General features: G+C 38.2%; 1 protein-coding gene across 7 annotated transcripts in view; it reads left to right on the forward strand.

Annotated features, from left to right (window-relative positions):
* The window catches only part of ldb2a (LIM domain binding 2a), an 85,693-nt gene that overhangs the window by 63,230 nt on the left and 5,543 nt on the right, over window positions 1–16,920 (forward strand). Inside the window, exons 4-8 of one of the 7 annotated variants that reach the window (XM_034883701.1) lie at window positions 733–855; window positions 6,179–6,262; window positions 10,377–10,500; window positions 12,429–12,482; window positions 13,190–13,338. In XM_034883701.1, the coding sequence (XP_034739592.1) occupies window positions 733–855; window positions 6,179–6,262; window positions 10,377–10,500; window positions 12,429–12,482; window positions 13,190–13,338 (534 nt within the window). The remainder of the gene's footprint in view (window positions 1–732; window positions 856–6,178; window positions 6,263–10,376; window positions 10,501–12,428; window positions 12,483–13,189; window positions 13,339–16,920) is intronic. The other 6 variants (XM_034883703.1, XM_034883705.1, XM_034883707.1 and 3 more) reach the window with 6 other exon arrangements.

A 16,920-nucleotide genomic window follows, 5' to 3' on the forward strand; every position in this document is an offset into this window, starting at 1 on the left:
ATTATGGCCGCTAGCCTCTTTCTTGCTGATCCTCAGGAGACCATCTGCGCTGGGGGCATTGATTAGAGTGTGTCTGGTGGGATTACATCTTTGCCGTTGCCATGCCAACTAATCAGCTGATTTTTTTTCCCCCTTCTCTGTCTGTCTCTCCGTTTCTCTCTCTCTCCTCTTTCTCCCTGGTTGTCACAGCAACGAAATATGGGAGAAGCATAAGGGCCCCGGCAAGCGCTGAATTCAGCTAAAGGGGCGAAATTTTTTTTTCAATGTTTCTCTCGTTCTCTCTCTCTCTCGCTCTCTCTCTTTTTCTCTCTCTCTTTTTCTCTCGCTCTCTCTCCTCCTAATTGGCAACTCTCTCTGACCTGAAGTTCTTTTGTCTCTGGTGTAAACACACCCCTCTCCAGATTACATTTATTTTCACATTTTAGAAATAGCTGGATAGTTGAGAGGCCCAAGGACAGATGCTCTGAATAAGGGAAGCGAGCAGAGTAAATATTGCTAGCATAATAGCTGCTCCATTCTACCAAGTCCTTGCACAGTTTTCAAAACGGAGACAAAATCCTTTTAACATTTAAAAAAAAAAATCAAAATCACGCCTGGGCAATAAACACAATTTTTTTTGTTTTCTGTGTTGAAATCAGTGACGGCCGCCTGCCAGCCGGTTAAGGATTGCTGGAAAATGTATCTGACTCAAGAGGTATGTAAAGTAACACTAACTTTGTGATATTTGTCCAGGTTTGTACAGAGGGTCGTTTGATACTGGAGTTTGCCTTTGATGATCTGATGAGGATCAAGACGTGGCACTTTACCATCCGGCAGTACCGAGAGCTCATCCCCCGCAGCATCCTAGCCATGCACGTAAGTGTGACATCATTAACAAGCGACAAAGCCCCCCAGATCTGCCCATTTAAGGTTTCAATTTTTAAATCCTAACGAGGGTCTGTGCACTCTGCCAAGACACTTTTAAAAGCTTTTCATGAGCATATGAAATTTAAACGCCAACAAAGCAGTTTGGAGGGATTTTTGCAAACCAATTTATTTGCAGACATCAAAGGCCACCAAGGATAAAAAAGGGCCCTTGTCTGAAAAGGGAGAGGGAGGGGAAAAAACAAGGTCGAATGAATTATCTGCTTAATTCCACTAAGTGTAACACATATTTAGTCACTGGAGCTGAGAAGTGAAGCTGGAGCTCTACTTCCATTTTCAAATGATATTGATCTGAAGCTGTTGACAGGTGTTTCTGTTATTTTGTCCAACCACTTTTCTATCAATGACACTATGTTACCTCTCAGTACAGTAAACCACAATCCAACAGCACCACAAACTGCTCAAAACTGAACATTTTAACCTTCATAAATGTTTTATTGCATGGCTGTTGTATTAGACTGCACTGCTTTTAGCTAGGTGTACCTAGTACACTGCAGTGTATATTCACATTGGCCCCAATGCCAAACACTGATGCTTTTTTATATGTTTCAAGGACAACAGGGTTACAAAACTAGCTTCTTTCAGACATGCACCTATTTACATAAATGTGTGGACAATTTTACATGTTGGTCTGAATACCGTTCTCTATCTCTTCTTTCTGAAATGTAAAACTTGAAACAGTATTTTATCTACCACATGATTCTTGTGATTTTTGGGTGGTATGTTCATGATTAAATGCATTTATTGTAAGTTGCTTTGGAAGAAAGAGTCAGCTAAATTAATGTTATGTAATGTCCCATGTCTGAATAGGTGCCCGAGTCATGACTGCAATCTTACGAGGTCAGAACAACTAACGTATCCGCAGTCTTTCATACTGCACAAGTCTGATTTGGATGCCGTCAGATCAACTTAAAGAGTCCAGCAGCACAAGATTTAATACACAAAGACAAATTAAATAGGAGATATTGAATCTACCTTTCGTTCACTTGATTAAGATCATTTTCCCAAGTATCATTCACCATACTCAAAGAAAAGAAAATCGATTTTGTAAACCACTTTAAATGAGCATCTTTATGTTGTTATGGAGATTATTATCAGTCAGCTTTCAACTTAAAAGAATATCCAGCAAAATAATTTATATACAGCTTATGAGCAAATAGAAATTCGGAACTTGAGGTTTGATTTTATAAAACAGGCAGCGGAGTTTGGTACCTAATAAATGATGAAATTGACGAGTGTGAGAAATCTATTGGTAGGGCGGGCTTCCATCGCACTCAAGATTGTTATTAATGAAAGCTTCAACTGCAAAATAAGCGTTAAAATCCATAATAATAAGTTTTAATTTTGTCAGTCGGTGCAGCCTTTGAGAGAACAGAAAACACCTTGCTTATCATATCATAACACTTTTTTACTCGCAGCTGATTTACATCAGTGAAGACACCTCTCTCTCCATGAATGTCCTGTCATGTTTGAAAAAAGCCGTAGGGAACATATACATAAAAGCCAGCAATGTCTTAAGTGACAAAACTGGGTCTACTTTAACAGATAAATGAAGTCAGCAATGTTATGTATGGTGGCTCAGTCTGTAGGGAGTTGGGTTGGGACCTGGAGGGATGTTGGTTCAAGTCCCTCTATGGACCATTGTATGGTGGTGCCAATTCACCTCCTGGGTGCTACCAAGGTGCTCTTGAGCAAGGCACTGAATACTCAACCGCTCAGCGTACCTTAACATTTAGTGCATTTATGAGACCTGAGCATTTGTGGGTAATTCAGGCCTGTGTGTAATGTGTGTAATAACAACAGAGTGTAAATTGTAATTTCCCCTTGTGGGACTAATAAAGGACTAATAATCTTAATCATAATCTTATGTCTGAAAAAGGCTTTGGTAAGAAGTTTTGAAAAAACAATAGTTTAAAGTCCTATTTTTCCTTTACAGCACTGACATTTAATCCAGTGTATATGCATGCACTTCTTTCAATTTGATTGATGAATAAAACGATTTATTCCAAGAATTTTCCATTTACCCCCATGGACCTAAAGGTTTGTGTAAAAGGCAGCTTCATCTGTACAGCCAGCTTATTTTTTGGCCAAATCTTCATATGAATTTCACTCACCAATAAATTGGCCCCTCTGGGCATTCACACTAATTCCTAGAGACTGGAATATTGTGGGGTATTGCAGGTCCTGGCCAGATCTTCAGTGATTTGTGTGCGAGTGTGAGTTCAGTCTTTTGATCGTTGCTGGGACTAATGAAAGCAGATTCAGACACATGGGAATCAGAGCAGGAGAGTTTGAATCTGCAGATACTAGTACAGATGTAACCACTGTTAAGGGTCCAGTTTTTTAATGTGAGCTGAACTACTGAACAGTCACTCAAGAGGAACTGTTGGACTGAACAAGAAATAAAGTTATTTCTTATTTTAGTTTTCAGAAGTTTATAAAAATGCAGCCTGCATTTGATATTAATATGATTGATGCTAGAGGTGTGTTTGACTTTTCAGTTTGACCCAAATCTTTAGAGATTGTAATAGTATCAAACAATAAATCTAACTGATACAGTTACATTGTACCTGATACAGGTACAACATAGTGTAAATACCTACTAATTGTAAAACAAATGCAGCGTATTTCTTTACGGAATTACTACATATGATGAGAAGACAGAATAGCTGTTTGTTTCTGCAGTTCCTGAAACACCCACTAGATGCTGTCTCATCTGTGTTGAAGTCAGAAACAAAATTGGCAATTGATTTTTGTTCAATAAAACATTTGGGTGTCAACAGTTTTTAACTTGTTCTTCCATTTGTCTTGACAATGGCTTTAATAGTGCTTGTTGGCAGCCAGCAGCAAAGCTCCGCCTCCTGAAGTCCATTCAGAAACCTTTAGTTGATGTTTGTTTTAAGTTAAGGTTTAACTTAATTATCCATAATAACACCATAAAAAACAGTGGTGTAAGTTTTCAGATCCTTTAATTAAGTAAAAGTAACAATACCACAACTTGAGAATATAATATTTTATAATATTCGAAAATCATAACTGGCAGTAACTTTTTTTACTTTAGCTGCAAAATAAATGTACAGGGCTGAAAGGTACAACTTTTCCCTGTGAATTGTAATGTAGTAGAAGTATTAACTAGAAATACAATTGATCTCAAAACTCTACTTAAGTACAGTGCTTAAGTAAATGTTCTTACTTTACACCACAAAAGGTTTATTTCCTTCTTCAAGGGGTGGTAAAAATACACAAAGACGATGGAGAAATACACACAGATAAAACACTACGGAAGTTAATCCTCCCTAACATCTGCTACTGTTCACCCTACCACCCACACATACAGAATGCATTCTCTCGTACACAGATCAGGTAGCGCAGTAGTGTAGAATTCAAACTGCTACATATCAAAACATGCAATTTATAGCGATAAAGCATTTACAAATAATGCAGCAAGATGCAACAGCTGTCAAACACGTAATAGCAACAGTAATAGTCTCCAAAGAGACATTAACACATAAACAGTTTTTAAACAATATATCCAAGTAGGTAGTAAATACTAGGTTTTTATGTAAGACGTACTCAGATCATTTACTGAAGTAGAAGTTGCAATACAACAGTATGCACGAGTGTCTATATTAGTATTATTAGGAAAATATACTCCAGTTATCAAACATATTTGTATGCTGACAAACAGCCTCTGTGATTATTATACTGTATTGTTTTGTATCATATTATTTGATCATTTTTAATGATTCATTAATGTAGAAACAGACTTTTACTAGGTTAAGCTGGAGCAGAGGTTAACTACATAAAATAAAATTGGGTATTTTAACCCCTTAACAATGGATTATATTTTATAAGATGATTTTTCAAATGTAAAATCTTAATATGCAAAGTCACTTTAGCAATAAAATAAAGAATGCAATATTTTGTTCAGTATAATAAAATTGTCACCGTGAATAGTATAAAACATTAGTACTTTAAGCCCAGTCCACGTATTTTGTTAGATTGCACAACTGCTGAGCAGCATCTCACTATTTAAACATTTTATATGGACCATTGCCAAGCCTCTTTTAAGCTGAATGTGTTTTCCTAGAGTTTGTACTCGGTTGTTTGTCTTTGGCCTTTTGAACTAAGTGTCTGTGTTGTTCCTGCGCCATATGTGCCAGCATTTACCCGTGCTACACCACAAATTGTTGATACATGGCTGCACCGGTGCTGCCAAGGCAGATTCCTGTACAGTGCATTTAGACTAATTCAACTTGATGAGTAAAGTAATTCAGATTCTGATCCGCTGTCGGCCAAATAATGCAAACAAATTCAATTCTCCTGTCACTCATGGTGGTCTGCTGACGGTACAGAAGAACTATTTTACTTCCCTCTTGACTCTACACACAGAGATGTGACTGGAGATAGAATTATGCATTTTTCATGAGGCGGTGAATGCGAGTGTGCTCACTGCTTCTCCTCAGTCTGGGCTATGTTTTGCTCTGTCAATACCTACAGCTTTTTATGATTTTACTGCTTATTTTTGGTGCGGCAAACAAGCAAATAGTGAATAGTCTTTTTTTTCAAACAGAAGTTCTTCTATAATTGCTACTTTTGCTTTGTTCTTATGTAAGATTCTTTACGCCTACACATACTGTATAATCACAGGGATTGCATGCGTTTTCTATTTTGCAATAAATTAATTTTCTTCAGTTATGGTGGTGGTCTTTTATGTGAACGATGCAACTGTCAACTGGACCACATCACGCTGTCACATTACCAAAAAGCAAAAAGCACAATACATAAAATAAAAGATTGAGATGCATCTGTATATTTTGTCCAGTTTTTCCAACAACTTAAAATTATAAACTCATTTTCCCTGCTGCCCAGATCCTACATACATACACTGAGCAACATCATCAAATCCAGTAGATACGAAATTTAAAATGTGTGGAAATTTAAATGGAATCACAAAATAGTATTGATTAATTAGCCTCACAGTTTGACAATAGTGTGAAATGAAGGCCTGAAATACTTCCATTCAGCTTCATGGCACAGCTGCGATAACAATGTTAAGTAGTTGCATTTATAACTCAAGGGTGTGAATGTGTCAAATGTGCATTATTTGATGAATGCCAATTAGACTAATTGCCTGTAGATAATTAGTTTATTGGTAGTCAGTTGAATGCAAACATAAGAAAATAAGGATGTACAAATAAATATCTTATATATGCATTTGTACTTCATTTTACTTTTCTACTGCTGACTTCAGGCACAAGACCCTCAGGTGCTGGAACAACTGTCCAAAAACATCACTCGCATGGGCTTGACCAACTTCACCCTCAACTACCTCAGGGTAAGGACTCTGTGTGTGTGTGTGTGTGCGTGTGCGTGTGCGTGTGCGTGTGCGTGTGTGTGTGTGTGTGTGTGCGTGTGCGTGTGTTAATGCGTGTCTGACAATGTCTATGATTGTCAGTCTACTTTGGTTTTTGTTCTCATCTCTTCACACTTTAATTCACACAACGGTACAATTCTTGTCCATTTTTAAATTAAGAATTGCATGTTGCTTGTGCTTCCATGTTGCTTATGCATACTTAATCTTTAATATGTCCCTTAATATGATTACAGTTCTTGCTCTGCAGTAAATCTGTAATATTTTATATTCAATGTTACCGTTACAGGTATGTTCAGTGTTTGAGTATAGATATGTTTTTTCACATTCTCATGTTAACTCTTAAGTTTAGTTAGGGGTCATAATGTGACTACAATGTGACTTTTTTTTCTCTCTCGTACTGGATTTAAAAGCTTATGCTTTTAATTTTGTGTGCTGAACACGGTTTATGACTCTCGGGTGTTTGAAACTTGAGTGTATATTAAAAGTGCAAAGCATCAAAACAAAACTATAAGCACTTATTTCTTCTTTACTCTCTGCAAATACAGGTTTTTTCTACCTGACCGCAGCAATATAATTTACGGAAATAGGAAGTGTAAGCCGGCTGAATACATTAGTGATTATTTCACAGGGTTTTGTTTGTGTTTCTCGACGCCATAGTTGACTGACAGCTACGATTTCCAAATGGGAGAACAAGAGCGAGCGGGAGAGAGAAGAATTAATTGGATACAGAAAATTAGCATAACATTAATGAACGCTCCCTGTTGAGACTCATAATTGTGAAATGGCGCGCGAATCAGGGAACGGCACCTCCGCTGCTTATAATAACTGAGTGAAGAAAGACACAGAGAGGGAGAGGAAGCAGGGTGGCTGTTTTTGTTTGCCTATAACAATGATTTTCTATACAGAAAGCAACTGTAATGCAGCTGAAAGAGAAAACATAATTCAAGTATCTGTAATTACATACTAAAAAATGTGGCTTCTGTTCATTTTGGTGATTCAGATGGTCAGTGCTTACCAAACGTAACAATGAAACAAGATTTAAGCCTTTATTTGTGTTTGCTGACAGCATGCATTTTATGGAAGTTGTTTGTGTCTTAATAGACCCAGCTTTGTTTTTGAAGAATGTTTAGTGTGTCAAAATGATTTGCATGGCCTCAGTGGTCGAAACCTGACATATGTCACATAAATCCTTACACGTCTGCCAAATTAAGAACTTTCCCACAGCATGATGTGGTTTTATTTTAAATAGTACAGAAAGCATTCATCTTAACAAGGGATTTAACTCCCATCTGAGGTTTTCTTTCATTTCAGTAAAATGAAAACACCATAAACAGAAATACATTATTTGACTAGTTAAAAAGCAATGTTATTTAGTTTACTGAATATGCATTTTGAGCATGTGATTTCACAAAGAGTGCCAGGTATAAAGAGCATCAAGAAGACATTGAATTGAAGGGTTAGGGTTAAGGATTCTATGATTTCATTGAATCCTGTAAAGCAGTGGTTCACAACCTTTTTGGCTTGTTGTGACCCTTATAACAAGTCAATGTCGACTTGCAACCCCTCATTGATTAATAGACTGCTTCACTTGGATACTATTTTGAGGCCTGAAGAGATAAAACCTCACAATTTTTCACAGGAACAAAGCAAAGATTACAGAAAGGTCAGACAAACCAAAATCATCTCACGATTCCTTTTGTATCATCTTCCCGATCCCCAGATTGGGGATCCACTGCTGTTGTTCATCATATTACACCCTTTGCATAATATATTTTGACCTACTGTTATCCGAGGATGTCAAAGTAAAATACACCTTTTCCTCACATTAAACTGACAATAATGTGTCTCTGGAAAAGGCCTTCCCCAGTGTTTATCAGTCCTTCCAAAAGAGACTGACAGTTTCCTGGCTCAGAGGTTACAACCGGCCTTTCTGTTACTCTCACACACACACACACACACACACACACTTTCTCTCTTGTTTTTCATTTGGAGTATTTAAGCCTTGCCATCTATTGGAGCTGCCGGCTTCCTACTATTCAGCCTGAAAATAGCATATGTTTTCAGGCTGAGAGCCAGGGCTTGTTGGCTGAGCTGGGGAGGGATATTACTGTGTCAGGAGGGAACTATCAGAGGAGAACATGGGATTAGTCTGCTACAGGGATGTTCACTTTACCTCGAGCTGCATGGCATCAAAACACTGCCTAACACAGGGAACAGACATTACTATGTTTATGTAGGGTAATTTGGCGTAAGCAGCTATGGTTGTTAGAATGACTAGTTTGAAACCCAGGACTGGTGAACCTTCCTGGTTTGAATAACCACCATGTTGAAACATTTCCGCAAGGTTTTCTGCAGAAATGATTTGTATAAAAACCTACACACCTGTTCATGACATAGTAGTAGGTAATAGATACAGTCCATGATACAGTCAAAGTTTTCTCCTTGTTTTACATCTTACCGCCACGCAACTGTACAGTACAGCTGAAAAAAGGATGAGCATGTTGATTAGAATTGACATCAGAAATGTAGGGGTGGTGGGATGCTGAAGGTCAGATGAGATCATTTGAGCATGCAGAGAATGATTAACAGACTCCTTTGTCTCAGTAACAACTGTCAAAGTGCCCTTGAGCAAGTTAGTAAAACCACACCTCCTTTCACACCAGTGATCGTCGACCTTACAGCACACTCTGACTGGGAAACACTAACAACTGCTTGGCTGGTCCGCCGTCCTGCAGCTATGTAGGGTTAGGGTTAAAAAAAAAAAAATACTCAGTTGCATCAGATTATTAATGACTTTTTACTGATAGATTTTACTGATAGATTTAGATAGATTCCAGATTTACTGTATCCTTTTATAATATGTTCTTCCTTGTCTTTGACACACAAGGATTCTCTTCAGCTTTGGTTTCTTTTAACCATAAAGTGTCTTATCTTAACTAAGTATTTTTTGTGCCTGAACTTGTTTTTCAGGAAATTCAGACATTTTTCTGTTAAAATATTATTACGTATATCTAAAGTACTGTAAGCTACTATCATCTCCAATAGCGAGGTATTGCTCCATATATCAGGGGTTGACAGGGCAGGACGGGGTCCTTATAACCAAACAATATGGGTGCTCATTAAAATACCTTACTTTTTATGTGCCGCTGCATTTGAACATTAGTGAATCAGGTTAAAACCTACCTGCCATAACAGATGAATACAGACAAAATATGATAAGACACTACACAAAATAGCATAGGAAACCATCTCAAAAGCTTGCACTGCTCATGATAATAAAAAATAAAAATAAATGTTGTGCGAGTGTCAGGGACTGGGAGAGGTGGGTATAATGGTCACATTTTCAAAGATAGAGTAAAGTATGAAAGAAAAATAGACGGGCAGGTTGGCTGGAGTTTGATCCTAGTGTTAGCCTGTGATTGGTTCAGCAATAAGACAGTACTACTGTTCAACCATTGTCCTCTGACTACACCAACAAGCCTTTGGATGGTTGCTGTTATTGAAAAAAGAGGGGGGCTGACCAGAAATGTTATCCAGATGTTATCTGGATAAACTAAGCCTGATGTATTTAAAATGACAGGCTGACCCCTGGTTCCTCTCACTGCAGATCACCAGAGATTTACAGATTTCAGCAGACAGAATATTGTACTTTTAACTGGAGAATATTGTTGCAGTTCAGTGTGGGAACAAGGGACTGTTTTGTCATTTCCCAGCATGTGTGTATTGATGCCTTAATGTGTCATACATATGTGAGTTTTAAACAGCTGCTCATGTTAAAATGTATTGTCCTGCCCATCTTTCTCTCTCTATCAGTCTCCTCTCTAAAGCTCTTGACAATAAACCTGTTTTTAAAGGCACTTATTAATAGTGTCTATAAAAAGTAGATTTACTGCACAATTAATCACTCAAAGTCAGTCTATGGGTGATTAATTGTGCAACAGACTCTGTTTTTATGGATGTTGTTTTGCTTTAGCTTGATAAGAGGCAACAGCAGTGGACAGGACACTGTTTTCTCATGACATGTTAAATAAATCTGCTTCAACTGAACGTTTGGTTTGTCCTGTTGTGTCAGCAGTTGTGTGTCATCCTGGAGCCCATGCAGGAGCTTATGTCAAGGCACAAGACCTACAACCTCAGCCCACGGGACTGTCTCAAGACATGCCTATTCCAAAAATGGCAGAGGATGGTAGCCCCACCAGGTAACTATTGTTAAAACACATGTCTTTGCTGCCCATGTGCCTGTTCTAAGAAGCAGATCTGGATAGGGTTTTTTGAGTCAAACCCCAAAATCTTAAAGATTTTGAAAAGGGCTTTTCTGGTTTCAAATAACTCGGGTTAAACCCGCTTCTCTGAGCAGGGCCCATAGAATAAGAAGTTCATGTCCAAAACGGTGTCAAATAACAACAGAAAAACATTTAAATTTTCTAAAAAGACTTCCATTCCCTAAAAAAACAGTGTTTAATTCTGTACCATCACCCACTTTGTAGGAATAGGACTATGTTTTTATTGCATCATTTATGTTTCCAAATTTGCCATTATATGTCCTAATCCCTTAAATATGTTTTGCCTGTCAGGTATTTGAAATTAATCAGAATTCAGGGCTGCTTCTTGCATCTCAACCTTGCCAATCTTAACAGGCCTCTCAGCTCTCTATGATTGATGTTTTAAGGGTGGTTTCTGAAAAGTACCAGGCTTAAATTGGCTGTGCGGTCTTAAGCTGGAGAGAAAGACTAAGCCGAGTTTTTTTGGACACATCGAAGTGGCTGCAAATTACAGCAATGCTTAGCGAGGTGTGACGAGATGTCTTTAAAAACCAACACCAGTCAAAAAGCCTTTGACTCAGACCTGTGTAACTTTAATTAAGAGTGCCGGGTGTAATCAGACTTGTAGATCCAGCTCCCCGGCCAGCGGCTCCCCAGTGTCGCTGACGTTCTTCAAAGAAAAGAAGAAAAAAAAACAGAGAGGGGGGGGAAAAAACATGGAAAGCATTTTATGAATATAAAGTCAAAGGAGAAAAAAAAGCTCTTGTATTGAGGGTTAATTGTCCCATGGAAAGAGATCCATATATAAAATCCTACATTGGGTTTTATATCATACATGTTTGATTTATGAGAAACAGCTTAATGGGAAATGGAGTTAAATTTAATATGCAGCTTTATCATTTTATTGGTTTGATCTTTGGTTTTTGATCCATAAGTTCAGTTATACTTTCTTTAAGTCAGGCCTCCTCAGTGTGTTTTTTAGGGACATTTCATGCCATCTATCTATATTTTCACATAATGTTTGCCTGAACTTTGCAGTTTAACTGGAAATGCGGTTTTCTCTCATTGGTGGCGTGTTATTCCCCTTTTCCTGCAATTCTTCTCCAGCTCGGAAACTGGTTGGGATTTCACCAGGAAGGAAGCCACAGGCACATTTTTGCTCTGATAAGTCCTTTTGGTGGAAATGGAAGTGATTTTAGTGCGTCACCGGTTCAGCATTGAAGGAAACCAGTCAGATAACAGAAATGATTGTCTCTGACAATAGGCGCACTTTTTTACACACACGTCCGTCTAAGTCAGGAATCAAAATGGAAAAGATACTGATAAAAATCCCCTTATTGTTTTGCTACTGATAGTTTCAGTTTTGTTTGTAACACGAGTTACTGGTTGTTGTAACTGAATATGAAAGCTTCTCCCTCAGTGTGATTTGTAATAACCTCGAAAAATGTATTTCATTTTCAGACATCAGTTTGCAGATCACAGCAGTGTTTTTTGTCTTCCTTGAGATTGAAGGAATGATTTTCTAACAAATGTTGGCAGAATTTGCTAAACAATCTATTCATAAATTATGCACAACATAGATTATTTTGTAAATACTAGAAACACCAATATCTCTATTTAACCTCTGTCTGTACTTTATATCTTTTTGATAATAATGTTTTCACTTGTGATTTAATTACACCTTCAGGAATTATGTAAAACTCGTAATTGGAAAAACATCTTCCACCCAAGCACAAGTTTCCCAGTGGTGTTGAGTAGCATCTACAGTTGTTTGTCTTAATTTTTCTCTGTTGTCACGTCTGGTCTCATTCTGAGGTTAATCAATCACCTGAATAAAATGAAACCGATTTTGTCTCTGGTTTCAGCTGGACACCCACAGAACTTCAAAACGGAAATATTTCCCACAAATCACAAAAAAGGTATCTTCTCTCTTACACAGTCTGTAGTCTTAGAAAGCATTTTATTTGCTCACTGGCCATACCATGTATGTTGTGTACAAGTCCATCTGCATGTTTCAAAACAGCACTAATACCGGAAATCTTACAAATACATGTTACCTATGCCAGATTAATGCATGTAAAAGCATAATTTTGAAGCACTGGCTAAAACATAATATTTAGAACAAAAACACAGGCAAATCCAATCTGCCGTATTGCAACAAGAATGGAAACCGTTCACACATGTTCAGTAAGACAAACAGGAGAACATGTGCTTTCTGCCTCAGCAGAGCAGTTTTAATCTGGCAATCGGTGCAGCACCAGAATAATTAACAAATTTACATTACGTTGAGCGTAAGGGTCCATTGTTGAACATTTATGCAAATGGGACAGGGGTTCTTTCTTACTAGTGCAGGTCTTGGGAGATATCAATGCTTGTGCGGGTTCAACCTTTGAAGAAAACAAAGCATGGATCAGTGTAGACTAGTTGCTCTTGTCTCTGTAATGTGTAAAGAGGTATTTTGCACAATTCTGTCTGCACGCCTTTGTTTCTCCACATATGATGCTATGTGTCCGAGCCATTCTACTGCATGACCTATAACACACAAACACTCCACACTGCACACACCCCTACACCTTGTCTCCGTCTGTATGCGTTATGTTCTTGGCATTGCCTCTGTTTCTCTTTGCTGGTCGTGCCAAAGCTGAGCCTGCCCGACAGACAACGACGAAGAGGAGGAAACGGAAGAACTCAGCAAGCAGTGCCAACAGCGCGGGCACCACCGCCAGCAAGAAACGCAGCCCTGCCACCAACTTTAGCCTCTCCAGTCAGGTACCTGTAAGCATCAGCTCGGTTTGCCTCCTCTTTTATTTTTTTCCATAACTCCACATGTATGTTTACAGGGTTACACACAGGCACGTGGTATTCCTAATGGTATCAGAGCTATTAGTTTTAATTTATTTGCACAAATGAAAAACAGGAGGGGAGGGTAGAAAACAAATCTGTGCAGTGAGACAAAGAAACCTCAAGGGATTTGTATGAAAACGTGTTGCCCTGAAAGACAAAGAGGAAATACATCAAATATTATAAAGAGTGACACAATTGACATTAAAAGTCATCAAAGTAGAAATTTGTACAACCACAGCTTAATTCATAAACAGCCAGTAAAGAAGGTGAATAATTGTCCTTTGCTACAGGTTGTATTATATCACTAACTCTAGTTTTTCCCTTTGTTTAAAAAATTAGATAAATTAAAAAGCCTACATTGTTTTATTAAAATCAATTTACAACTTAAAAAATCTTTAAAAAAATGAATCCAGCCCATAAAACTGCAGTTAAATGTGCTACAGTTTCCAAAACTGTGCAAATACCGTTTTCTCAGCATTTTTTTTGATGAAAAGTAGTACTGTCATCTGTCCATGAAGACACAGCGACACAGCTGAGCCTCTTATATGGTGCTCGGGTTGCAAAATGGAAGGAAAAGAAATACGACAAAGAGGTTTAAGAAACATAAATAGAGCTGTTTACTTCTTCCTTCGTTTTTTTTCTCACCAGTTTCGTCCAAGTTCTCTAGATGTACTTCAGAAAATGTATGTGTAAATAGACCCAGCTGACCCCGTTGCTCAACCAAGTGGCCGTAGCCTAGAGGTTTAGAAACAGTTTTGAATCTCGGGACCAAATGGGAAAATGTGGGTGGGTAAAGTGACACTATGGCCTCCCTCAGCCGCCACTGTCGTAAATGCCCTTGACCAAGACAATGAACTCACAACTGCCCAGAGGAATAGTACTGTAGCAGAGTTTACTTGTAGTCAGAATTCGGAAGCTGTCCGGAACCATCTGAATGTATAGAACACAGGGTAGTTAATAAAAACAAATACCTACCTGATATTTTGTTTTTGAACAATAAACTGTACTGTCTAGTAAACGCAACAGTAATTGTAAGATGAAGATAGTACAATTTGAATAGTTATAGAAAATGTAATAAATACAACCAACAAAATTCATGGTGAAAGTATGCATTTAACTGGATAAAAAAAAAGGTTGACAATGCATTTAGATTAATTTGTGTGTTTAATGGAAGATATAGATATTTCTGTATTTAAGTTTAACAGTTTGCTGTAGGTTCGTTTGTGTCTGTAAATCTAAATAATAATTTTTGTGACCAAGAAAAATGACTTTCATCCATTGTTACCCACAAACTTCAAAACTTGTTAGATAATCCTTTGTTGCTATTCTTAATATGTCCATTATAGGGCTGGGTAAAATGGGTTTAAAAAATCCAATACCAGTGCCAATACCAGTACCCTTAAGCGATACCGATACCAATGTTACTTCAGTACTTTATTCAATACCCATCATGTAAATGGAAGCATCTTGTGACGCTGAACTGCCAACTCTTTCAAATACAACACCCTAGCTCGACTTCGCCACGCCACAGGATGTATGTGTTGTAGCTGCTGCGGTAGTGGGCCAGTCAAACGTCGCATTTAAATTGGTAATGCGACTTTGATTGGCTGCAACCAAAACTATACAAATGGTCATTTTTTTCTAGATTTGGGTCCAAAAGTATCAAATGCAGGTTTGTTTAAATGGAGAAGTTTCGATACTACTTGGTACTGGAGTATTTTGGTCAATACCATAAAGATATTGAGTACCGATACCCAGCCCTTACATCCATTGTACCGTACAATCAATGGGGCGACCTCGTAGTCGCAAGAACTAAAAGAAAAGTTGTATTGTTCCTTTTTCAGAAGAAAATCTATTGCATCGTTGTGATGGAAACATTTCTACTACATACTGTTGTAAACATGTTAACATGACATACTGTTAAAACATTCTGTTTTAGGGTAATTCTGAAATACCTTATAAATTAGGAAATCTTCCACAAATGACTTTAGTGAACAATTGAATTGCCTTACATCAACAGTGGACTGTTACTCTCCAACTTTAAAGAAACAAAATCAACAATATTTACAATAGATCTACTAATATTAACTCTGCATACTGTGTTCATCATGATCTAAAATTGCAACATGGCTCCATAACAGGCCACTTGACCAGTTGGAGGTTAAATAGCCTCTTAAACAGCTGAGTGTTGCCACACACCTGGCGCTTCCCTGAAGAATTTGATGCTGTTGTGAGTGGGTTGTCTGCATATGCTCTCGTTTGGTACCTATTCCATATTCGTTTCATTATACACACACCGTATTATATTTACACTACTGCATCCAATTTACTTCTTCTGTAACCACGCTGGTGCAGCACTCTGGTGCTTTAGAACACAGGTCATTGCAGTTCAGTTAGAAGTGTGCTAATGATACTAAACAGCATTAAAGGGTTGAAGGTTGGAATTAATGTGTGTTCATCTTGTACACTGGACTAATTCTGCCTAATGGGAAGTTTAAGGGTGCAGATTCTTTTTCTATACTCACAGTTTGTGGAGTATAGCAACCCTGTTCCCCAGAAGTGACGTTCTTATACTATATTTTGAAAGAAAGAAATAAGTCCTGCTTGATCATGTTCTGCCATTGGAGACCTAAGTCCTGTGTGTTGTAAGGTTGGGGCATAAAAAGGAATGCGTTTTATTTTAATATTTCAAGAGAAAAAAATAAAGTTGTCAGTGAACATGTTTTTCGACATAGGAAATGATTTTCAACATTATGTTTATTGACAACGTAATCCAAGCAACATTACGGTTCTTTTTTGCTGTTGCAAATTTATATAAGTGAGATTTAAAACATACTTTCTAGGAGACAGGATTGAATCTAGGAACATTGTAGAACTTGTTGAAGCTCTACACATAACCTTTGGATGATTCATTTTAACACTAGGTGGACTTGTTTCTTCAGTTTCCAGCCGGGTTGGAGTTGTTCATCTGCGTGCCACCTTTAGAAAACTTCCCTCTATGATCTGTCCCGTGGTTAGCTGTCATTTTTCCACTTACCTCTTTCCTTCCGTCTCCCATGTACAGTATATATGTACATCTCATGCACACACACCAATGCAAGCATGCACACACATACACACACAGCGTGCACAATTGTTTTCTCTCTAGAAGGCAGTTTGGCTCTGTGCCAGCTCTCATTATCACAGATATCTGTATATAACCTTCCATCCCCAGCCCTTTCCTCCGTCACATGCACACACACTACTCCATCACTTCCCCCTCTTTCCACAACCATCTTCCAATTCTCTCACACAAGCACACACACACACACCACCAGCCGTACCACTCATGCCGTGCATTCATACTCCTCTTAAAGACTGGCAACGGGGCTGGTAACATGCTGGTTACATATGTTGCGCGCCTGCTTTCTTTGTGTGAGAAGTTGTTCGTTTGTGCCTGAGCACAAGCCTACGTGAGCCCAATGACAATAAGGAGTGGACCCTCGCAAGGGGAATGGGGGGGGGGGGGGGGGG

Source organism: Etheostoma cragini, chromosome 10 (genome assembly GCF_013103735.1).
Source record: "Etheostoma cragini isolate CJK2018 chromosome 10, CSU_Ecrag_1.0, whole genome shotgun sequence".
NCBI classification, from domain to species: Eukaryota; Metazoa; Chordata; class Actinopteri; order Perciformes; family Percidae; genus Etheostoma; species Etheostoma cragini.